The sequence below is a fragment of the Colossoma macropomum genome, unplaced genomic scaffold (assembly GCF_904425465.1).
Source record: "Colossoma macropomum unplaced genomic scaffold, Colossoma_macropomum, whole genome shotgun sequence".
In the NCBI taxonomy this organism is placed as follows: Eukaryota; Metazoa; Chordata; class Actinopteri; order Characiformes; family Serrasalmidae; genus Colossoma; species Colossoma macropomum.
Genome location: NW_023494800.1, coordinates 3,397,459 through 3,424,002, shown reverse-complemented (window position 1 = coordinate 3,424,002; position 26,544 = coordinate 3,397,459). Strand labels below are relative to the sequence as shown.

At 39.2% G+C, this 26,544-nt stretch overlaps 1 protein-coding gene across 1 annotated transcript in view; it reads right to left on the bottom strand.

The window, feature by feature from the left end:
* Positions 1–26,544, bottom strand: part of fech (ferrochelatase) — a 38,678-nt gene that overhangs the window by 8,451 nt on the left and 3,683 nt on the right. Inside the window, exons 3-9 of the mRNA XM_036587690.1 lie at positions 24,875–24,994; positions 24,611–24,759; positions 20,609–20,743; positions 14,262–14,368; positions 8,081–8,179; positions 5,946–6,053; positions 3,103–3,267 (exon numbers count right to left, since the gene is read on the bottom strand). Coding sequence (XP_036443583.1) covers positions 3,103–3,267; positions 5,946–6,053; positions 8,081–8,179; positions 14,262–14,368; positions 20,609–20,743; positions 24,611–24,759; positions 24,875–24,994 — 883 coding nt within the window. The remainder of the gene's footprint in view (positions 1–3,102; positions 3,268–5,945; positions 6,054–8,080; positions 8,180–14,261; positions 14,369–20,608; positions 20,744–24,610; positions 24,760–24,874; positions 24,995–26,544) is intronic.

Sequence of the window (26,544 nt, the reverse complement as noted above, 5' to 3'; positions counted from 1 at the left end):
TTCAGACAGACAAAAAGAAGAGAAGAACGAGAAAGAAGAGTGAGGGACAGTAAAGAAAGGGACAGTGAACAGAGAAAGGTCGAGAGAGAGAGAGAGAGAGAGAGAGAGAGGAAAAGAGATAGACTGAGAAAGAGAGAGAGTGCAGAGAATACACAAAGGTAAAGAGAGAGTACAGAAAGGTACAGATGGAGTGGGAGAAAGAGCGACAGAGAGAGAGAGAGAGAGAGCGAGAGAGAGAGAGAGAGCGTGATAGAGTGAAAGAGTGACAGAGACAGAAAGAGCCAGAAAGAGAGAAAGAGAGATAGAGAGAGAAAAAAAGAGAGAGAAAGATGTAAAAAGAGAGAGGTAAAGGGGTAGTGCAAGAGGGAGTGAGAAACAGAAAGACAAAAACAAAAAGAAGAGAAGAAAAGAGTGAAAAAGAGTAAGTACAGAAAGGTAAAGAGTGAGTACAGAAGGGTAGAGAGAGAAAGAGAGAAGAAATGGAAAGAGAGAGAGTGCAGAGAGTACAGACAGGTAGGAAGAGAGAGAGTAGAAAATGGTAAAGAGAGTGGGAGATTGAGAAAGAGGGAGGGAGAGTACAGAAAGGTAAAGAGAGAAAGAAAGAGACCAGATAGAGAAAATTAAAAAAGTAAAGGGAGAAAAAGAGAAGTTCAGAAAAAGAGAGAGAAAGCGAGAGAGACGTAAAGATTCCTGGTCTGCGTGGAGGAGTGTGGTGGACATGGACAGACAGATCAATGTGCAGAGTGAGTGCGGGGGGACCACCCTGATAGATCTGTGGTTTGTGGAGCGGGACCGCGCGTCTTTACTTCCTGTGGCTCCAGATGGACCAGCCGAACTAACGCCAGCCAGCGAGGAGCCCAAACGCACCCAGACTCTCCTCCTTCCTCACCGTTCCTCTCATAAAGTATCACCTTCCCTCCCGTCTTCCTTCTGCACTCCTCTGTCTCTCGCCTGTCTGTCTCTCTCTCTACTGCTGCAGCACCAGCCTGACCCAAACCGGATCAATCTGGATCAAGCCAAACTCACCACTGACACTTAACTGTAGTGGCCGATCCGAGATTACACGGCCACATCCACTCAGAGTGCCCCACGCTGAGGGTTCAGGCATTGATGTGGCCCTCACACGGGGAGCGAGCTTCACACGCTTCTGCTCCACAGACAACCTGCACACAGTGCAGCGCTGCAGGACGCTGGGAAAAAGCCAGCCAGCTCATTCTCGCAAAAATCTCACGGATCAGCGAGCCCAGAGTGGCAGGAGGCGCTGCTGAAGCTGATAGATTAGATAGAGTGGAGGAACTGTGTGGGGCAGTTCAGGTCCTCCTGCCTCCTGCTGGAAATCAAGGGCTCAGCTGATATCAGCCACTATGTGAAAACTCAATATAACAATATTTTCCAAATATATTATGATATGAGATGATATTTAAGCCCCTATTAACAAAGTTAAATGGACACTCCAGTCAAAATGAAAACTCAACCATCTGATGTAAACAAGCCTAATCACTTCCACAACAGTCCTTAGAGTGAGATTTTCAGGTTTAAAGGAACAATATGTAATATATTTACTGTACTAAATCATAAAATGACCATGATATGTCATCAGATTAAGGAAACATACTGGCTACTCCGTCAACAGTGCTACAGCCAGTATGTTCTCCTGTCAAATTTCTGTTTTGGAGCGGAAAGTCTGTTTGTGTCTTCTCTTCATCATTCACAATCTGTGTTCCCTGTACTGCTGGGTTATTAAGGCAGACGAGGCTGAAGTTGGCTTCCTATGGCACCCCAAGCACCATAACGTAACTGCTGCACCATTTAAGGTGGAACAGGAAAATTCAAACAAGAAGGTGATGCTGACTTCAGCTTCGTTCAAGGCAGCGAGGATTTTCAAAGCAGTAGGCTTCTGTTTTCGGGATAACGGGCGTAGCCAGATATGCATCTAGCTAATGTTGACACAGTTATAAAATGTTCACATGAGCTTGAGCTGCTTCTATTTTGCAGACAATAAAAACATTGCAAACGTTTATGTAGGTTCAGTGTCTTCAACCTGGCAACCCGCGCGAGCTTTAAGTCTGTGGATGAGGGGGCGGGGCAGACAATTCGCCAATATTTTGAATTTGGACCGCAGTACCCATTTTAAACTCTTGCTGTCAGTATTACATATCATCCCTTTAAAGACAAAGAAATTCTACTGATGCATCGGAGGAACCTAAGAACTACCAGCTCTTTGGGCTTTTGTATTTGCGTAATGCATGCTGGGTATTGTAGTAAGAAAACACTGTTAGGGTATAAAATGGTAAACTATGCCAAACTGACGAGGCTGAAGGATTTAATGCTGCACTACTAGAACTTTATAATACACAAGAAATAACATTAAATGCTAGTTTTAGACCAGAGTGCTCCTTTAATGAGTGTGTTCTTCCAGACTGCTGCTACACTATGCTAAAAGAATGTCTTACAGGCCTAAAATGGAGTTTTTTTTGTTGTTCTGTTCATTTTCTTCTCCTAAAATTCTAAAAACATAAAGCTTACACAGTATTGTACATGGTAACCAGGCAGAAAGCACATTTGAAAGGAAACTAACTTTTTATTTCAGCTTTATGAATTCTGAACTGGTCTTTACAACGATCTGAAGATGACACACATTATAGTTAACTATTAGGTCCTTGTTACCATCAGTAATGTGCACAAAAATGCTTGGCAAGAGCAACACTGCTATGTTATGAGATATTTATCAATTATATTGCCACAAATATTGCTAAAATGGAAATGCAATATCACAGTCTACTGGTATAGATGGTATATCACTCAGAACTAGTTCCACTGGTTTATCAATATCGGCGAAAACCCTTCCAGTAAAGTATCAGTGCTGTTTTTGAGTTGTTTGGTTTATATTATAATGAACACACATCTAACATGAGGAAAATCACCCACTTCTGATGAGCCTAAAGGTCTCAGATGGAACTCTGACCAATGGCAGCAGTGAAGATGTAACGATCAATCAGGGCTCATGGTTAAATGTGAATGAATAGTCCAGTGATCATAGAAATAATCGTTCACTGCAGCCCTAATAATCACACCAGCGAATGCACAGAGACAGTCACGCACCTCTTCTCCGAGGATCTGGGAGTACTCGATGTCGAGCTCGTGCAGGGTCTCGATGTGGTCACTGGTGAAGGCGATGGGGACCAACAGCAGGTTCTTCTTTCCTCTCTGACACAAACCCTTAATCACCTCATCAGTCTGCGGCCCTAGCCAAGCCATCGGGCCCACCTACAGACACAGAGAGCATTCACACACACACGTCAGAACTCCAGTTTCTGTGCAAGGCAAGCATCAGCACTATAAAAAGCTGAGTGGCAGCTAACAAAGCACAAAACCCAGCAGCTAGTGCTTTTGCCCTGCTACACTCTTGGGTAGCCAGTGCTAATGTAGCTAACACTGATTAAACCTACAATCTTAAAAAAGATGGTTCTTCAAGGGTTATTTAGTAAAGAAAATGATATAGAGAACCATCAACACTCAAAGAACCCTTTGCATGATTAAAAGCTTCTTTGCATCGTGAAAGGGTTCTTCAGATTGATGGAGAATGTGCTGTAGAGGGTTATATTTAGACCTTTTTGAAAAACGTTCTATATAGCACTAAAAAGCGTTCTTCTATTGTAACAAGCTTGGCATCGTAACTATAGAAGAACCCTGTTTTGACGTTATATAGAACCGTTTTCAAAAAGGTCTACATAGAACCATCTACAGCACATTCTCCACCACTCTGAGTCACCACTTTGCAGTGTAAAGAAGCCTTTAATCATGCAAAGGGTTCTTTGAGTGTTCATGGTTCTACATAGAACCATCTTCTTTACTAAAGAACCCTTGAAGAACCGTCTTTTTTTAAGATTGAAGGTTTAATCAGTGTTAGCTACATTAGCGCTGGTTCAGTTGATGTAGGCTTCAGATTCATGATATTGGTTTTTACTTAAGACATTCTTAAACTAAATCCCAACTAACTCTATTTAGTTCAAAGTCAGTGTTCAGTGCTCTCACTAATCCAATCATTTAGTTTTATAAATTCTCAGTAACATGGAATAAAATCATACTGAAAGCACAGTGGGCCTTATTTGGAGCATTTATCAATAACACCTCAAAAAGATACAAATAAGATCTATATACAATATATACATATAATATATTTTTATTCCATTTATTTTTGTGTTAGAATTCACATTTATTTATTTTTTAGTTTTATTAAGTGGTAAAAAGACAAACGAATGCTATGATAGTCGCATGCAGAAGTTCTCCCCAGGTCAAATTACACATTTTGTTGATTTTCTAAGCTTAAATAAGTTAATACATCCTCTACAAAGAACAAACAATAATATGGCCTCTGCACAATCTGTGCACAATTTCTATTTATCTGCAAAAATAAAACACTAGAAAGAAAGAAAAAAACATAAAATGTTTTTTGCATGGGCCACATTTTATTTTATCTATATTTTTCCCCAATATGTTAAATTCAGCAAATAAGGGGGGGGCGGGCACTCACAGAATCACCTCTATTCAATTAAGAGACAACTGGGAATAACAGATGTCATGAGGACAGTTACGAGTTCTGAAGCATTTCATCTCAGACTTGGTGAATGCAGTACAGAAATCTGGGATTTAGTGCACTTACACTAGGCCACCACAGGATGGCAGTGTACTACTAATGTTTGCACTTACGTGCCCTCTAGCAAAAGCAAGAGACTGTGACTAACCTGATAAATACAACACTTCAACTAAGCTGATGACACACTAACGGACAGATGGGCTTATTTACACTGTATGTCCTAAAGTATCTGCGCGGTCAGTCCTTCAAATGAGCAAATTCAGCTACTTTTAGACACAAACATCTTGCATAATCTTCACAGAAAAGCACTGCTAAGCACAGAAGCCAAAGGTCACCATGCCTAGTGCCAAGCATGGGCTAGAGGGGTAAAAAGCCCCCCAGCATTGGGGTGTGGAGCAGTGGAACTGTGTTCTCTGGAGTGATGGAGCTCCATCCAATACCTTTGGGATGAGCTGGAGATCCAGAACTGACCATCCAACATCAGTACCTGACCTCACTAATGCTCAATCAAATCCTCACAGCAATGTTCAACAATGTAAAGCCTTCCCAGAAGACTAGAGGCTGTTACCGCAGCAAAGGGGGGCAAACTCACTATTAACACCTTCATTTCTGTAGAAACGCTGGTTCAGTAGATGTCAGCAAACTTGATTCAAACTATGAATCTGTGCTGCTAACATCAGGCAGGATTCCTGCACTGTTCTGTAAACTGAATTCTTTCTTCTTTAGGACTTTTAGGAAAAGTAAAAGAACATCTTTTAAACCACACACAAACTCAAATGTTGCCGTATGTCTATTCTATTCAAACACACTGCAAATCAAACATGTATATACATTTGAATCATTTGTTAACAATTTAATATACAACATTAATTCAATGTAGAAATCTTACAAACTAGATTCAAAAGGTTATTTTTAGATGTTTTGTTCGATATTTCATGGATTGAGTTATTTATTTACTGTAAATTCTATACTGTAATCATCTATTACAGTTTTTTTGTCAACCCCAAGTTTTGACCACCACTTTTTCAACATGAGGAATTCTGAATATTTATTTTTTATAACTTCATTCTCAATGTTCTATAGTCATCCCTACAGTCTGACCACAGGACCACTGACAGTTCGTCAATTTTTGTTGGTGGGCTATTCTGAGAATAATATATACAGTAACTCTTATCAACTAGGTCTTCAGGTATTACCAAAGAATGCATTAAGTAAGACATTTTCAGACATTTTAGGACTGTTTACAAGACGTTTTATGGATCTGCGGGAATCCCAGGAGGTCCTAAAATGTCCAGCTCTGTTCCCCCATAAAAGTATTTCAGTAAAAAACAAAGGTTCAGCATGTTACCTTCGACTGCCACACGAGGCGGTAAGGGTTACAGTGGCCTAACCTCTCCATCACCCTCTGCACTGTAGCACCGACCTCCTGAGGGTACGGGTCTCCCCTGTTCACCACCTACACAGACACGGCCAGAACGGACACAAACACGTTACGTATCTTCACCATCTTATCAAAACCCCATATCTCTTAAATAACTTCAGAGGAAGAAAATATGCTCTAAACTTAGATCAGGTCCTTCTCACAAACATAATAAATACTGGGACCCAGATTGAAAAAACTAAAATTACAATGACTTAATGTTTTCTTTTTTTTTGCATATACGAACAGACGCTCTTGGTTGAACAGCTAAAAGAAACCTGAATGTTTCAAGTGATTTTAAATTGATTTTTATTAACATTTTCCAACTTAAGTGACCAAATTCTCATTACCACAACACTAGGATTTAAATATTGTCATAATCTGTCAGGCTAAATATTTTAATGCTCATTCTTAAAAAATATTTATTTACAAAATGTAATATTTGGCAATTTTATCTCACAACTGCAACACACACTGACAGTCATTGAGGTTTTTCTTGTTACGTGTGCCACAAATATTTTTTTTGTTTTTGGTTCAGATCCTTAGAGTTTACAAGGAAAATGTTGAAGTAAAGAGATTCCACAGTTAAAATCACGTTTATTGTTACATCACATTTACACAGGTGGAAAGTGAGTGAAAATCTTAGGTGCGTAGCTCCCTTGTAGAATTCAAATACAAAAAAATATAAATATCTAAGAAGAAAAAGAAATATATATATATAAGCCGACTGAATATACACAATAAACACAATATACACTAGTACTGCACTATTCCAATGTACAGTTGTACACTAATAAAACTAAATAAACCTATGAAATGGACTGTTGTACACATTTCTGTATGTGGAGTTAAAAATAATTCAAAGTTTAATTTTTCAATTTAAAAAAGTGAAAAAACAATAAATATCTGTAACGAGAAAAACATTGTGGTAATGAGAATCACAAGGTGCTGCTCATTGTTAGTACCTAGAATTAATAAAGTTACATCGGGGGGAGAGCTTTCTCATACAAAGCCCCCCAGCTTTGGAATAATCTTCCAGTCTGAATCCCGAACACTGACACAGCCTCAGTCTTTAGGTCTAGGCTAAAAACCTACTTGTTTAGTGGAGCCTTTGGTAATTAGTTTTCCCTGTTAGATAAAAGGTGCAGATCTCGGGGTTCATGGTCATAGAGTATTATGGTCAACTGGGAGTGCTGTCGTCCACACACTCACTCAGGTTTGCTGACGGTGGAGTGGAGGGGTGCCGACATCTCAGGGAGCCTCATGTCTCTGTTACCTTTCTGGTTTCTCCCTTTTAGTTAGGCTGTAATATCTAGACCTGCCGGAGTCTCTGCTGCTCTGTTAACCCTGTAATCTGTGATCAGTCACTCATTACAGAACTGACTCTCTGTGTGTTTCCTTTCTTTGCCGAGTTGAACAGCTGCCCATCCTGCGCATCTGATGCTGTTGCTTCTTCTGCCTTGATCGGGTGCCACTGCTCACCAGCCCTCTGGACTGTTTCAGCCTTCTGGACCGTTTTGACCACCATTGCGCTTCACGCTGTACAACGCTGTGCAAACCTCACCCTCATGAACTGACCCTCCTACTGCCGCTGATGCTGCATAAACTAAAACTAATCTAATTGACCATTGCTCTGCCTGTTTTCCCCGTTTTGTATTCTAATATTTTATACTAACACTGTTTGCTATCCGGTGTCGACCAGAGGAGGATGGGTTCCCCTTCTGAGTCTTGGTTCCTCAAGGTTTCTTCCTCTTGCTCTTAGGGAGTTTTTCCTTGCCACTTCCTTCACTCCTCACATGTGTCTCTTTGGCGGTAAGGTCAATTTGATTTGGCTTTGAACTGAACGTAAATATTATCCATGTAATGTTGACACATTTTCTACATTGTTTATGGCATTTGAGGAGCACAACATTATCTTCACTGTTTCATGAGCCAGAAAGATGAACCTGTTGGTTTAGTGGTCAGCGCTCTGAGCATCACAAACCGAGTGCTACATAAATTATATATAAAACTGTTTACACTGGAGTTCAAAGAGTCTGTCTACAGCTGACGCCGGTACTTACGGACATGGGCAGCGAGTGAGCGGAGAACAGAATGACCACGTCATCCCTCTTCTCAGCAGGGAACTTATCCAACTCATTACGCACATGCTCAGCAAAACACTGAGGGGGAGAGAGAGAGAGAGAGAGAGAGAGAGAGAGAGAGAGAGAGAGAGAGAGAGAGAGAGAGAGAGAGGTAAAGATTACTCATGGCAAAATCAAACTACATTACAGTGTAAATAACATAGAAAAACTGTACTTAATAATGCCATGTGATTGGTAATTGAAATGATTTCAATGCAGAACCAACATAATTGGAAAAACAAACATTTGAAACAGTGTAATGGTTTCCCAGCAAAGACAAACTGTACGGCTGATTCATCCCTCACTCTCTACTCTTCTACAAACAAACAGTGACTGAGAATCACTGTTAATGATCAAAACTTGCCATCGGGGTGCAGCTGATCCACATGTGTATTGTTCACAGTTCAGGTGTGTTTTTTTAAAAGGACCACAGCTTTGAAGAAGGACATGCTAGTCCGTAATCTCTGTGTTTATCTGAGCCAAAGCAATCAGCGTAGCATATAATCAGAGCTCTGAACACATAAAATATTGAAGATAAAATCAACTTCAGAATCAAAAATCATACTGAACCCCAAAAAATAAATAATAATATGACCCTGCAAAGTTTCAGAATTGGGAAAACAGAAAACAATAATAACTCAAAGAGCAGTAAGTGTAAAGTAAACAATAATGAAGACTGTTTTTATGTTTTTTAATGATATAAGCCGAAGGCAAGTAATGGAATCAACTTTTCTTTTTGGCCTACACGAGAGCTTCACCATGCTTGTGACTTTCCACCACAAAAGTGAAGGACCGATTTATCCTCTAACAGCACCTGTGGACGCTATTTTTACTCTGCCTCTCTGTAATGCCCTCCTAGTTTCTCCAGTGAAAATGCAGTTGACCACTTAATGGTGCCCAATAGACACAAAAAGGCACAGCACAGCAGCGTTGTGCTCCATTCTGTTACTATGACTACTGTTTAAGCAATCCCAGACCTTGGGGTCAGCGATAACGAATATATTAATATTAAAAGGACAGGTTGGGTTTAAGAGGGGGCAGGAATGAATCTGCTGACAAGGGCAGTATGACAGGGGTCAACAACAGAGAAGATTTATATCAGACAGAGCATTCAAGCAAAGAAAACTATTATTCAAACAATAACAGAGAAGATAATCTTAATACTACAGCCAGCCGTTCAACCACTTTCAACACTACTGCTAGTGCTAGACGATACCGATAAAATGAAATAACTTTTTTCCAAATACTCTACTGCGCAAAGAATATTATAATCAAAAGGATATTATACAGTCAGTAAACAGTAAACTTCCTCTCTTCGAGGAAGCCAGGTATTAACTGTAATTATTATCAAATACCTGTTTTATCTGATCAATATTACATTACAAGTTAAATCAGGTGCTGCTGATGATGTCTGGAGGCATCCACGAGAAATGTGGACCCAAACTTCGCTCTTCAAACTAGCTCACAACATAATTATTTATTTATTAATGTATGTTTTGAAAAAATAATGTCTTGTTATTTTATTATATTTGTGTTTATTGTCATCTTTTCTAATCATATTTTATGTTTTCTATAGGCACAAACAGTTATTGTCGAGATAAATGGTTTTAAACAAAATGTGCTCAGGTGCCTTTTGCACAGTACTGTATATCACAGCATCAGACAAAAGTTTCTATTAAAGTTATTAACATATGACCTAGCTTGCAACTTTATTGTACGGCTCAACATGCTTGGAGGAGAACACTAACGGCTGATTCTGTTACACCAGCTAAAAGATGCCTCATTTAGCTGGTGTGATACCAATTTTTCAAAATTTCAGTGTAATGCGATCACTGAGATGTAAACAGAGTCTTTGAGGACTATTTTGCCTCAAAATACAATTTTGAGATAAAAAAAGTATTTCTCAAAACTATCATAAAACAGTGTATCAGACACCAGACAGTGAATTCATAACCATTTCATGTTTTATTTTTCTGTGAGGGAGCTTTTAGAGGTGGACGTCTGGTTCCTATCACCACCACTGTGAACAATTTTGACTGAGGAAGTTTCTCTAGAACAGAGCGTTTCACTCCAAACCACTCTGAATGACTCTGTTTACATCTCAAAGAGTTAATGATCCAGAAAAATCAGTGGAATTCCCCTTTAAAGTGACCCCAAAGGAAACTTTCACAGAACCGTAAACATTAACCAGTCAGAAAGCACGTTACAGAAAGAGCTTATCTTCTTATTTCATGCTTTAGTTCATTTTAAAGGGGAACAGTCACGTTTTGCTATTTTTTAGTGTCAGAAGGTGCCACCAGTTTGAAAAAATGAAAAATTGATTTTTGTTCTGAATATTTACGTGGAAAATGGATGAAGACTATTTGACAGCGTGTCTGGTCCCCTTTAAACTGTTCTTTCAGAACAAGCTGAAGATGTCAGTCACTGCAGTTAATGTGTATCTATCACTAAAAATATGACTAAAACTGAAAAGCAATATCACAATACGTCCATATTACTGCATATTGGTAAGGAGGATACATCGCCCAGCACTAACTGCAGCTCACACAGTTAAAAATGAGCTACACTTCACTGAGAGCTGCTGGAGGCGACGCTGAGTGAAACTTTAAACTGACTAAAGAGGAATCGGTCACAGCAAAAAGAAGAACCAGCTCTTCTGGTTCTCCTTCGTTGGCATCAAATGCCCTTCGCTCTCTGCTTTGTTTACTTGTAGGAAATGATTATTATTTCATTATTTATTATTTATACATAAATGTCCTGACATTCAATATTGTACAGTGGTATAGAAACCAGTCAAACAAGGGAAAACAAACTGTAGTGGGTCATAAACCAGACCAGTAAGATCACAGATCAACAACCCCAACTTAACGATGTACAGAAAAGGTCAACAAATTTATAGCCATCCAAACTCATTCAACATTCCTCCTTACTCAACATTCCAGATTGTGCCATCAGGACAAAAACTGAAAGCTGCAGTGGCTCGGAAAAATGGTTTTATTCCATTAACTGTGATAGTAAGTCTTGGTTTAAACAAACTCCTTAGGGAATCAATACCTCTATGTACCTTTATCTATTTGTGGTGAATTATTATTATTGTGTGTGTATTGTGCATATTTCTCTCTCTATATTTGTAATGAGAATAATCGCTGTTGCTGCTTTTTACACATATCAGTAGTATATCATATTTCACTTACACCTTTGTTGTGTTTTGTGTCGAGTGTTTATATAATCAGTGCTAAAGAAAGAAATTAAACTTTTTTGTAAATGAAATGGACAATAACGTATTCTATTCTACATTAAACCTTAACTGAAGTGTAGTATAGACATCTAGCTATATATGAATATTCAGAAACTAAAAGCCCAATACAGAGATTTTAAATATTTAATACTTTTCAACAACTGCATCACAAACAAAGGGGAACAACTCAAAAAAAAAACCCTGTCATGTGTAATATGACATCACTTATGATGAAATAATCAATGAAACGTAGTAAACAGGTCCGCCTTATGGGATCATGCTAGAAAGCTTCTGTACTTGCTTTCATGTTACCCTGGTTCTCATATTTGACACATATTCCTGTTATATTCCTGATTCAAAACATCTCCCACTCTGGATAATTTAAAGAATAACTCCACAGATTTTTATAATTTCATTTAATTCAGAGTGTTTTGATGCGAAATGCTCCATTCTAGAGTCAAAATTGTTCAGAATGGTGGTGATAGGAACCAGACGTCTGAAGAGTTTAATGCCTCTAAAACCTCCCTCACAGAATGTTGGTACAAAAATGGTTAGAATATATGACATGACGTCTCAGACATTGTTTTACGAGAATTTTAAAAAGATTTTGGCCTAAAAAGTATTATTAAAATCCCTTCACAGTGGAGGGGTACATGCAGGGTGTTGTGAGGAAGAATAAGTAAACATATTTATTTCCGATTTATCTCTATTTTACCATCATAAACATTCCATGTATAAACTCAGAAGACTTGTGTAGGTTCACTGGTGGTTTTGGATAGTACATAAAATGTCTATATCTGTGTTGTAGTCATGGTGACCCCTGGTTTCTATCACCACCACTGTAAGGAAATCAGAGCTGGTAACTATTGAATTCCGCAGAAATTTGAAATATTGTGGAATTGCCCTTTAAGGACAGGTCAGGAATGCTCATGTGGCGAGCAGAGAATGGAGTTTAGGCACAGTGTCTTTTGCATAACGCTAACTGGTGGCTATTGACTGATCTAGTCCTTTAACACACCCACCACTTTAGCTAAAACCACGCTGACACAAACACCTGCTGTTTTTCCAAGCCTTTAGTCATGACCGCTCACCGTCTCTATGGCAACTGACAACTCCTGAGTCAAATCGTCTCAAATGGACATGCCTTCATGTATGATAATCAAACTATCACAACCTGTGTGCACATTTTTCCAGGACCTCAGACAGCATTTCACTTATTTGGACATGTCAGTGTGTCACAGTCTCAAACACACAAAGACATGCGCAAAGTCACATTTAGTCACTCAAGAATAGAAAGAGGAGTTTAACCAAAGGGAGAGGTGAACTAAGAAGATAAATTAATGACAGCTAATAAGCAGTGGGTGGTCCTCCCACACACAAAACACACTGCAGTTAATGTCCAGCAGCTCTGCCTTTTTTCTGCCTAATTAATGTCTATTGCTGCCTAATATATTTAAATTTATGTGCAATTATATGCCTTACTACTGTAACACTGCAATTTCCATCCATCCATCCATCCATCCATCCATCCATCCATCCATCCTCAAAGCCCAACATTCTCCAACAGCGGTCATTTTAAATAGGAGAGGAGAGTAGAGGAGAGGGAAGCACAACCTCATTTTAGTTTATGCTACATCATTTTTAAAATCTTTGGGGAATATTTTTTATGGGGGAAGCGAGAAGGGCTAATCATAACATTTGATAAAACAGCCTGGTAAATTAACACAAATACAAATCAATTCAATATACTGCTATGTTGTTTGACTCAAACATGCTTTCCAAACTAAATGCATAAAATATATTCAATAAAATAAGTTAGTTAATTAGTTAGTTAATATCTATAGTACGTTTTTAAATAATCTGTGAAACAAGTATTCAGAAAATGGATGTTGTGAATTAATATGAAGCATACAGACTTCTTTAATTGTACTTTGGTAGGCTAACCCCGCTGTGTGGAGGCTGTATATCTATCTGTCTACTTGCATTTTTGCACATTTTATTTCTTTAACAATATCGGCTATAATATGCTTTTCTGGTTGCTACCTCAGTGACTGCTATGCTCATATATGCTAGGCTATCTGCAAAATGTCATATGTTTGTATGTTACATCCTGCTTTGTACAATCTACACATTCTCAGTACCGTGTACTGCCTGTGTTCTGTTTTTGTATTTACTGTAAGTCTTTTGTACTTATTGCACTGTATTGTGTGCAGTGCAATAAATACATATATCGTTTTGCACTTGTGTTCCTGTGTTGGTCCTGGACGAATGTTGTGTCTTTTCACTGTGTACTTGTATACAGCTGAAATGACAATAAAGCAACCTTAAGTTGTAAGCTGTACTTTAGCCTGGATAGCGCTCACTGTGACAAATGATGTCGCTAAGGGAAAGTGACCAAAAGCACATTCTTCTTAAGTCTGTTTACACAGAAAAAGTTACATTTTACCTTGTGTTTAGGTTGTGCTTCTTAAATTTAAACTTTTTACATTATTTAGTATATCAGATTGGAAATTCAGCTTAGTTTTATTAGGATTGTATATTAAAAGAAGGTAAACGCACCATAACTCTTGGAAACTTGACTACCACAAGAAAGTTGCACGTGAACGCCTGTCAAAGCTGTAAATTCAGGTAAATTCCACTTTTCCTTAGTTTATGAGTTTTGATGCATCACAAGCCAGAATTGCAGACACAGCTGACCAAGCAGGCACTGGTCTACCCCTGTTGCCGATGACCACCTGAATGCAAACAACTGCTAGTTAAGGCCCAGAAGCTGACAATATCTCGATTTTACGAGTTGAACGCACCAGAAAACTGCTTCTGACAGTGAGGGGTTTGCGTCAGATGACTCCAGATCAGCTGTAGGAAACTGAAAGAGGGTCTCACCTCAATGAGCAGAGGGTGGGTGGGCCATCTGTCAATCACACTCCAGCGCATCTTAGGCCTAGTGGCTTTGTTGCTGTAGTATCTGTAGATGGCATTGAGGCTGCTGCCTGCGCACACACAAAAACAGAGAGAAAATAAAATTACTTTAGACAAATAAACGGTCTGTTTCATTCCTCCTGACCACCACAGGCAGAACAAAGCACAAAGATACTGATCTGTGCAGAGAACTAACACCATTATATAGGTTGCCTCAAAAGTATGTAGTATCATGTCAAGGCACTTGTTTACTCTGTGAAGATATGTAAGGTCGTTTATCTTAAAGACAGAATTGTTGGTGCTTGTGCTAGCATTCAACCAGATGTTTTGATGAAAGTTCATCAGGAATGGAAGAGAGGATAGCCTTCACTCTCTAACATGGTGGACAGAATATCAAACACATTCTGACCTTATGGTCAGTTTTCTGGTTTCACATAAAATCACTGTTTTAATATGAGAACAAATAAAGTTACGCTGACATGAAGCAAACCACTGTTTGTTCTGGTGAAATTGAAGTTCAAATGAAGTTGAATCAAAGAAATGCGGCATTTAAGATGGCTGCCATGCTGATGACATGGCCTGACAGGTTTCCTTCTCCCCCAACAGCTTATGTCTAAAATAGGATCGTTGTCTGCCAAACTGTTTTCATTTTAATATGGGTGTTTTCATACTTTTAAAACACTCCGTATAATAAATAAAATTATATATATATATATATATATATATATATATATATATATATATATATAACAAATCTAAAAAAAACAACAAGAAACAAACAATAATAATGAAAAGAACTAAATGAAATGAGTGAAACAACCACACAGAAAACAACATGGTGTTCAGATAGGAAAGAAAGTAATAAAATAAATAAAGTGCAATAAAACTAAAATGCACAATTGGTCGCAAAGTGCAAAAGCTGCTGTTTAAAAATGCTGAGTGTAGATGCTTCCTGTATTCATTGTGTTTTATTCTTGGAACAGAAAGTAATTCTGAGTTTGTTGATCTTCGACATCGTTGTGGAGCAGATGCAGTCAGACAATCTGACATATAAGCAAGTGCTAGTCTATTAACGGCCTTAAAAACAAATGAAAGAACTTTAACGTGTATTCTGTGTTGCAGGGAGCCAGTGAAGTGCTGCCCGAACTGAAGTGATTCAGTGTTGAAGTAAGAACTCTTGCTGCTGTATTCTGTACAGGCTGTAGTTTGTCTATACTCTTTTTAGATAAGCCAGTGAACAAAGCTTTACAGCGATCTAAAAACAGGAGAAAACCATAAGTGTGAAAGTCAAACCAAAGTGTGAGTCAACTTCTTAGCATCAGGCAGTGTGAAATAAGTCCTGACTCTGGCAATATTTCTAAGATGAAGAAAATGCTGTTTTAGTCACGCTGTCGATGTGAGGCCTAAAACGGAGGTCAGAGTCAGTGATAACACTCAGGTTTCACACTCCATGCGGTTACATGAATTACGAGGCAACCCGCATGGAAGACGTTCTCAATGCTCTCCTCACAGGATTCTACTTGTCCTCTGTGGGCTGCGGGAGCAGCGACTCAAGGCTACAAAGAGGTACATAAATGCATTTGCAACCATCTGTGCAAAACAGGACAGCAGGACAGCAGCCCTGTCGCAACAACACTACTACAGCTCCATCCAGACACACTGCCACTGGTGTTAGTTGAGTACTGAGGAAACAGAGTCTAACCGGTTGGTATTAGCTTAAGGCAGGGACGTCCAAACCATACCTTTTCCAACAGGCCACAAGCCTGGAAACACACAGCCGTAGCATCACCCGAACCCTGGATTTAAAAACACCCATAGCTTGCATTCTTTATATTTCTGGAATGCTATTCCAGAGTTTATGAACTATAAAAAAAGGGTTCTTCCACCAACTGAGCTATAAGTGATCCTCTGAGTTTGCAGCAACTTGCCTCAGCTGAGTGAAGCAGTCTGAATGCGCTATAATGTTTCAACAGATAGTTCATCCTGAATTGCAGGATCCATTGAATGGATTAACTTGGAAACTCTTCCACTGCAGAATCTCCAGCCTACCTGCTTCTGCTTCACGCCTCACATATGGCTCCACACCTAGAGGATGCTCCACTCCCCTAGAGGAGACTCGTCTTCATCTCCTATGTCCAGTGGAATAACTACTGGGCATGATTTTACTTGTCTTGACCTGTTTACCACTCACTCTCTAATCGCTGAGCCTGGCTTCCCCCCAGGCTCCAGAAGTCCCTGAGGTGCAAGCCAGTACATAAAGAAGCTAATCAGTGCTTATGAAGGCTTCTTCTCCTGCTCCTCACCAGGCATACTGGCTATAGTACTTTGAACCATGGCAGTACTCATAGTACTTATTATAACCTAAATAACAAGACACTTGCCTGGACTTTCTGCTTTTGATTCCCTCAGCTTCTGCTAACCTAGCAAACCCTGGACAAAGACCAATGACATTTCAGTACACCTGGGGCCTACAGGCGACTCTGGACTTGTTGCTAACCACACTGACATAGTACCCGTTACTACTGCACTACTATGAGCTGATAGCCAAACATAATATGCCTATGGTTTCCCTGTGAAATTCATCCAGCTCTTGTGCCAGGATGCACTGGGGACATCCTACACAATATCCTCCGTTATAAACATGTTTTCTAATGGCTCCAAGATGGAATGCAAGACTATTTCCGTCCCTGCTATGGTTGGGGTACCATGACACCGTCCACTCAGGAAGGATGTTCTCAGCTGGGTTTTGAAATCTGGCAAAACACTTTCAGTTACAGACCCCTGACGTTGTGCATCATGCCCACATTAGGAAGTCCAGGTCTTTAGCTGTTTTTCTCAATGAGAAAAATCACATCTACTGCACCCTGTTGTAAACAGAAGCGTTTCAAAGCTGACATGTTTTGTCCTGAGCAGTTTCCCCCTGAATGTTACCGGATCCTCTGAATTACGAGCTCGTTAAGGAGTCGCTACATCATTGTTTACATCCATGCCATTAGCAAGCTAACACTTCAGAATTCGAATCATATTTATTGGCCAAGTATGTTGACACATGCAAGGAATTTGGTTCCAGCCACTAGTGTCTCTCTAGTATTAAATACAGTATACAAACAATGTAGAAGTAATTTACAGGCAATATGCAATATACACAGTATACAATCAATGCAGACAATGTATGGACAAGTAATATACAATGTACATATTATTTACAGACAAACTTCTGTGCATTGAAATGACATCTACTACCCTTTAAAGCTATTCTATAACACCAGCTACTCAAACTGTAGGCTACCAAAACAAGTTAAGCACCACATTTGATCAAGCTTGCTGGTTTGTGTGGGGCATTTTAAGGTTGCCAGGTTTACGATGTCAGTTCAATGCTCTGTTATGTACTTTAATGGTCCTACAAGGGAAATTTGTCGTTTTGCTGCCTAACTATGCTCAATCTGGGAGCAGCACAGCAGGCCCGGCAGGGGTGGGGGGAGCAAGTGCCTTGCCCAAGGGCACGACCAGGCATACCTGGTCACTCATGGGATTTGAACCTGCTACCTTCTGGTTGACAGCCAGACTACCGGCCATCCCCAATGTGCAGCAGTGTTAGCTTGCATGCAGCGATTTCTGCATCTCTCCTCATAATTCCAGTGAACGAAGTGACATTCAGAGGAAAAATGTACATTTGGCAAAGCGCATCAGATTCTGAAACATTTCTGTTTACCAGAAAGGGGGAAAGCAGTGATTTGAGAATGCCATTTATTTTTCCCATAGAGAAATCCAGACATCCACAGAGCCAGAGTTCCTTATATGGGCCTGACGCTGACTACAGAACGATGACACAACTGCAGATGTTCAATAGGCAGGAGCCACGACTTACAAACTAAGGCAGCAGTGAAGGAGAACATCCCCGATGCAGGCTGTGCACACTTTTTGTTGAAAAAGGTTTTCTGACTGCTGTGCTGGATATCGGCGTGGTCTACTGCAGTGTTCAGTCTCCATGGTGCTATCGCCCCTACAGAACCCGCTGAATAAAGGTCCCTCACTCCATTCACGCTTAAAGTTTATGCAGCTGCTCCTTCTGCTTATCAAAAGCATGTGGATGGGTTATTGTTAAGAGCGCACACTTATCTTGAAATTCACCTTGATATTTATCCTTGGTGTTGGACTTTTCGCACGGTAAGCCCTCCATGCCACTGACAGAAGGTCTTTTCTCCTCAGCAGATCGAATAGATATTCATTCCTTCACCGACAAGAAAGGCCCTCAATGACTCACACTAGGTGGCGGAGGCAATCTTCAGCTGAGTGGTGTATTATTTGTATTGCCAACTGCATCAAAGGTCATGTCACTGTGTGATTTTGTTGCTATAAGATCTTGACCTGTGTGCTGACACACAAAGAGTATCCATTGCGCTTCACACCTCCTCTGGAGGTCAAACAGAGTTCACAGAACCAAAGACAGTTACTTTTGTACATAGTAGTCACAAACAGTGTGTAAATCACAATGTTTTATACACAAAAGCATTTCTTTTGGGAGCCAGATTAAATTCCACAAGTAATTACTGGTACAGCATACAGCTGAGCACAGTCTAGTCTAGGGGTCGGCAGCATGCGGCTCTTTTACTTGTAGGTAAAAATAAAATAATCCTCCTTTACAGTAAAATAAAACTCTGCTGATCGTTCAACACAGTTTAACACTAAATGGTCTTAAACTCTGGAGTTAATGTAGAACTGCTAATTCACCCTTTAACCCTGAAGGTTGGCGCGCAGACTGCTGGTCACCATAGCAATGCAGACGACAGTCTCGCCTAGCTAGTAGTTAACGAAACAGCAAACAGAAAGACTTGGGACGAACAGCCATAATTTGGAGAGGAATGGACTTATTTGCATTTATAATCACTCCAGCTGGTTTCCTGACACGTTTAATGTGCAACGAGAAACTGTCAAACACTAAAAAATCACGAAACTGAAGTCAGTTTCTCACCAGATTCTCGTTTGAATTTTCCCGTTCCACCTTAAATGGTGCAGCAGTTACACTCTGGTGGGGAAGATTTGAACAAGAAGCTGGTGAATGAGAAGCGACTTCAGCCTAGCAAAAGTCGAATGTTGTGAGACATTTTACAAGAAACTATTCCACTTTTGCAGAAAAGTTTCCTGCCGGAGATGCGAGAAAAGCAGCTATAGCTGAGCTACAGCTAAAAGCAGAGGAAAGCAAGTCTCTGTTTTCGTTTATATCATATTTAATAGTCTATACAACGACATTAGCACATACTGAGACATATTTTCAGCCAAGATGGTACGTTACTTCAGCAAAATGGACAAAAAATGTTTTGCTGAAACAGTTGGGTTGCTGACCCCTGCTCTAGTCTAATATTATTGCACAGTTTTACAAAACAAACAGTCAGGCAAAGCCTGCAACAATTCAAAATACACCAGCCGACACATTTATTTTTTAAAAAAGGAAATACCTTAAAAATTCTGTATGAAAATGTATGAACAGTTCTTGGGCTGCAGGCGCAGGTTTAGCAGATGTAACTTTTTCAACACTTTCGTTCATTCGAAACCCAAAAAATTGTCCCTTTTTCCATGTAAATCCTTCTAATTCCTGTTAAAGTCTTCATATAAACAAGCATATTCTTTCTAGTTGTTCTTTACTGGTGACTCTTGCATTACCTGACGTCTTGAAGGTGACCCAGGTTAACCGGAGGCTCTGTAAGTGTTCACATTACAGGTGAAGGTTTATGCATTACTAAAACAGGTTACACCACACAAACTAGTTTTTACATTAAACCTGGTAGTTACTATATATTTACAGCTCCCCCTGAGCAGATGAAGTGTCACCGAAACTGACAGGAACCACATACAGTCATATGCAAAAGTTTGGGTGCTCTTATCAAATGGCATGTTCTGTTGATTTTCTAAGTGAAAATAAGTGAACACATCCTCTACAGAGACACACTTATGCACATTTTAATGCACAATTACTGATTACATGCTGAATTTAACACAATGGGGAGAAAAATACATATAAACATGGCCTGTGCAGAAGTTCACAGAGGAACTGACTGATTATCTTGGCTCAGTGAAATAGTGGCAGCAGCAAAACCCTCTCAACTGTCACTGAACCCACAACCTTCTGATTAACAGGAAAGGTCTTTGTTTACTCTACTACGTGTCTGTGTTCATGCGAGAAAGAACGCACCAAAAAAACTGATGTTAACTGATAACACAAAACATGTCTCAACTGAAATCCAGGTTTTCATCCAGCGTGTGATTCAGTGACGTTAAATGAGGTGGGCTGGAGTGTGAGTGAATGTATGTACCTGTGGTGGAGCAGCTATACTGAGGATACTGGGTAAAAGCTACAGCTCTCTCCACTCCATCCTTCTCCATCTCCTCAATGGCCTCCTCGGTCAGCGGGTGCACGTAGCGGAAGCCGATGTAGAACTTGTGCGGTGCTGTAAGTCAGAACAACGGGTGAGCATTCAAAAATGATCACGTGAACAGCAGTCTGGAAATAGCTCCTCTACTGAGCGGAAATAAAAGCCTTGCTGTTTGAGTGATTCTGAGAAAACGCCTGCAAAAGAGCTGCATCAAACATTAGGCCATTACTGTATGACTTTAGAATAACTGGGCAAAATGCTTAGGCTGACTTTACACGGTGAAACCCTCACGCAACTATAGTGGCTCGAAACTTACATGAAACGAAAAGTGTAAGTTTACATGAAACTGAAAGTTGCACAACGTAAAGCACAACTGGTGTGAAACTCTGCAGCTTCTCAACTTCGTGAAAAAAGGTTAATGAAACAGCCAATCAAAATGCAAATCACGCATCACGTGATCACACCGAATGGCAAAATAATAAAACAGAAGATGGTTTACTGGACTGTTGAAAAGGACAACCTCCTGATCAACTTTAGGCAAGGTGGGTAGTACACACTTCAAAATGATGGTTCTTCAAGGGTTCTATAGTAAGGAAAATGATATAGAACTCATGGTTCTATATAGAACCCTTTCCAAAAAGCTTTGATATAGAACCATATACAACACATTTTCCATGTGAAGAATCCTTTAATCATGCAAAGGGTTCTTTGAGTGTTCATGGATTTATATAGAACCATTTTCTTTACTAAAGAACCCTTGCAGAACCATCATCTTTAAGTGCGTAGAGGTGAGCAACATGGCAAAATTGTAATATCATCATCTACTTAGGTTCTCGTAGGGCTGGGCGATATGGCAAAAATACTATATACTGATACATTTTCACGATACACAATATGCATCACAATATTCTGACACTGCAAAAAATGAAATAATCTTAAATCTAGTCTAAATATGTATCTCATTTTGAGATGGTTGAATGAATATTCATTCACTTTACAGATTATAAAACCTATTTAGATGTTTTTTACTTCAGTAATTTTATTAAGCATATTTTCTAAGCATATTGTGGATATCAGGATGTACGGAACACTGATCAACCGCATGTTCAGTTACGACGAGAGCATTAGTCCTGTTTGATTTATTGGCAAGGAAAATTGTCTTAAATGTAGTCTATACAGCTAATATTCCTCAATTTAAGATTGTTGTAAGCATAATTTAAGATTATTTCACTTATTACTAGACATTTTTACTTGTTTTGAGTAATTTTATTATTATCTCATTGTATTGGCAGATAATTTTGCTTATTTTAAGAAATGTGCTTGAAACCAGCAAAATTATCTGTCAATATAGTGAGATAATAATAAAATTACTCAAAACAAGTAAAAAATGTCTAGTAATAAGTGAAATAATCTTAAATTATGCTTACAACAATCTTAAAATGAGGAATATTTATAATCTGTAAAGTGAATGAATAGTATTCATTCAACCATGTCAAAATGAGATACATATTTAGACCAGATTTAAGATTATTTCATTTTTTGCAGTGTCAGAATATTGTTCAGTGCATTCTGATATCCACAATATGCTTAGAAAAGCATATTGTGTATCACAGTAATAAAATGCATCACAATAACAATGAAATATCGTCATTTTGCCCACGTCTAGGTTCTCAAGGCTAACATATCTGTAAATTTCTGGTTTAACTAGGCAGCTAACGCTAACATCTGCTTAAGCGGCTGCTTTGTATTCCTGCTTTTATCATGATCTATATAGCTAAATTATTTTTTCTCATTTTATTGAAAGTGTGTGTATATATTGTTATATAGTTTATGTTCTCGCTGTTTTATAAAAGCAAACCCTTTGAGGACATGCATTACAGTGATTTCACCACAGGTAAAGGGGTTTTACGCCGCTTCGCATCATGAGAGCACCGCTTACTCCTGATAAAATCACTGTAATGCGCAACCTCCAGTGGTTTTATTACCCATCCTTAATGACTCCATCACATTTAGAATGCTTTGTAGATGAAAATGGCGGAGTGAGAAGCTTACAGAGTATTCTACTTCCATCTGTTTCTCTTTAAGGTCATCCAGCGAGTGCCCTACTTTCCCTGCAGTTTTATCTGCTGGGAGTTGGAGAGAGGGGCGTGTGAGCCACTCCCCCACATCTTATCATCTCCCACTCCCTTACACACACACACACACACACATGCACATCTCTGTGTGCAGAAGAAGTAGAATGTCCAGTCAGGGGACAGCCACCCACCCCATTTCACTAAAAGACGGTCAGTGGCTTTTACACACACACACTCACACACACACATTACTGACTCCCTCCTGATGACACAGCTGCTCAGTTACTGCGAGATGACTTGGCACCTTTTTTCCAGCTAATGAAACGCCCTGTTAGCATGCCAGCAGCTGACCAGTTTTAAATGAGGTGTGTGTTGATACCATATCTAACAACAGCCACAGCCAACGATAGTGTTATGATGCAATTTCTCTAACAGATGTTTTACTACCTCACTAACTGACAGTATTTCAGCTCAGTCTGTCTTCCTCAGCTACACAGCCACAACACATACTTCTGCTTATGTTCAGGTTAAGATACTCAAGCTATGATTATTTTTTGCATAAGTGAACATTAAAGCTGGATGTTTATAACAAGAATGTAATAACCTTCACATAGTAAGGCATTTCTGATGGTGAAAAAAACAACGCTGTTGCCAAAGTGTAAGTGCTAACTGGTGTAAAAACTGCTTTACATTCCTGATTTCTATGCTGTATGATTCATTTCCTCTGCTTAACAGTGATTTTTCCAGGCCACAAATTTCACAAGGAAAGAAAAGTGACCCAAAAGTGACCAGACGCATCCACCTCCATCAGTAGTCTATCCCTAATTGGTCCAAGAGCTTACGATCTATAATCTCAAACTTAACCTCTTAATATCCCAGCTTTCTTACATCCTAAGGCTCATTATTAGGTGAGCAAGTGATGCACCACTGTGAAAACTCAGGATCACACTAAGCTTTAAGTTAGTTGGCTAAGCAAGAAACCCCGCTTCATAAGACAGGCTCTAGCAGTAACCATTTCAGGATTTGGCCCACCTAAAGTTCTGCAAGCACAGCTGGTGATGGGAGGTTTTAACTTCATTTTTAACTGAATAGAATATCTGACTGGATGAGACGAGGGCCATTACTTGTTTGTCAGCATAACATCTCATTTTTACGGCCGCCCCGAGGGTCTGATCCCAAAACATACCTATTGCTAGCTTCTCACTGATGAAATGAATATTAAACAGAATTCATTTGAAGTTGTCCTTTCAGAGGTATGCCAGATATCTTCAAACCACAAAGGATGGCACCTGTGTGAATTAGTGATCCATTTTTTTGGAACGTGTCCTTCGTGGCTGTGATTTTTTTTAAGAAAAAATAAAGTGACGGACATCCCTTAAGAAGGAGGGCTGACTTCACAGCAGTGGCTATTCAAATTATTACACTGCCTACAATGTGATTCTACCTCATTAGCTAATTGATGTTAATAAGCTACTTGCCTTGAGGTCAACTGTCACCCAAATGTATTAGTGGGTGGTATGGGCAAAAAAGTATATCATGGTTTAATTAAAAATAAGATTTCAGTGTACATATGTGTATGTGTGTGTCCGTGTGTCCTTTGCTGCTTGACAATTCTAATTTGATGCTTAGAGCACAACACACATAGAGAACACACACACACACACACACACGAATGACTTGAGAAATACGACAAAGCTGAAATAGGCTTCTGATTTGAATTTTCCATTCCGGCTTAAATGGCGCAGCAGCTACATCCAGTTGCATAAAGGTGCCAGAATATAGCTGCTCCTCCATTTAAGGTGGAGTTGAATAATCACACAAAAGCTGCAATAAGAAAAAGAAAAAAAAAAAACTGGACTTTACTCACCAGTCTCTGGACACATCTCATCCAGTAGTTTAACCATGCCCTCCCCCTGCATGGTGGTCCAGGCTTTGATGGGAGACCCTCCCCCTATCTTACTGTACTGCTCCTGGATCTTCGGGGTGCGGCGCTTGGCTATGAAGGGGCCTAGTTTACTGTCGCAGGGATCACAGAGAAACAGCTGCAGTGTGAATTATGTCAATGCAGACTGTTCACAATGAACAATTCACTTCTTTCTCTTTACGTCGTTCATTTAATTATCACCCTTACTTTTGAACAGGTAACTGCATCAGATCCGTGTCCATGAAAAGCCGTAACAAGAAGTCGTGAACGTCTTCGAGTTTCTCTGGTCCTCCCATGTTCAGCATGAGTATTCCAGTCTTGGGCTTCCTGGAACACACATTTAAACGGATCATGTTAATGTCAATTCTTGACCTCTTATAAGAGTGTAGACTGGGCAGAATGACTGAAATTTACACTACCGTTCAAAAGTTTGGAATCAGTTTAGGAAAGTTACATTAAGAACCAGTTATTTTATTCAGTCATGCCCTAAAAATCTACAGATATTTCAGTACTTCAAGTTCTTTAGGAACAAAAAGAAGTTACTCAATGATAATATACTGTACTTCTCTATTTATAGTAAATTCTTGTTAGGGTCACACTTCATTTGGATGGTCCCCTATAGATGATTTAGAGATACTTATATTATTAACAAACTTCTTGGTGGCACTCAGTTGATTCTCAACAACATTAAGGTTGGGGGTAGGTTTAGGACTAGGTGTAAATTTGCCTTGAGGGTAGGGTTAGGTTTATGGTTAGGAAATTATTTAAATTGTGGACGAAGCCAATGTTTGTACTTCGACAGCTTTCTACTGACTAGTTCAAGTTTTAAGTTGCACAGTATCAGCATCTTACACATGAATCTATAACAAAACTGCTTTTATATCAAGGATACACAATGACATCGGAATCACATCAGTATCAATGCAAACTGTATCAGCATCAGACAGTTCAGTTAATGGAAAATAGTCTGATTCAAACAGATATTTGATGATGTATTTATTGAACTCCAGAAGAGAAGAATGTCCAGGTGATGCTAGTTTACTGTAAGCAACCTACAAATACTTAGTATGTTTCTCTGTGATGCTAACGCTAGTCCCAGTATCTGTATTTTAGAAAAGTGAATGTACAGTCATACGCAAACATTTAAACACCCCCGGTCAAACTATATGTTTTGTTGCTTTTCTAAGTGTAAAAAATGAACACATCCTCCACAGGGAACACAGAGGTACATTGTTCTGCAAATTTTTATTTGTCTGCTGACTTTCACATAATGGAACAAATTAAAAATGTGCTATAACTTTTGCACAGGCTGCATTCTTGGTTTTATGTTAACTTTGGCAAATAATAATAAATATAATAAATATTGCATAGTGCACTGCCACTTGTTCATACACTCAGGCATATTGCACAATTGTTAGCATGTTATTGTTTACAGTGTTTAGTCACTCGGTTCATCCACACGTCATGACATGGCCACTGCACTGTCACCTGCATAATATTTATGCGACTGTACTTACTTGTTGTTGTACTGTACATTATATTATATATATAGTTGTTCTGTGTATTTTATTATATATCTTCTATTTATGCATCTGTATAATAGCGTACAGCAATACTTTCGCTCTTGTTTTGCTCTTTACTGAACTTTGTGCTTCTGTAATAAATGACTCTGGGATTAATAAAGCAATCAATCGATCTATCTATCAATCTATCTAAACAGTAATTGTGTATTAAAACGTGTGTGTGTTCTCTGTAGAGGATTTGGGAACTTACTTTCACCTAGATAATCAACATGTCATTTGACCAGTGGTGCCCAAACTAATGCATGCAACTGCATCAGTATCTAACTAACATATATGTATTTAGTGTTTATTAAT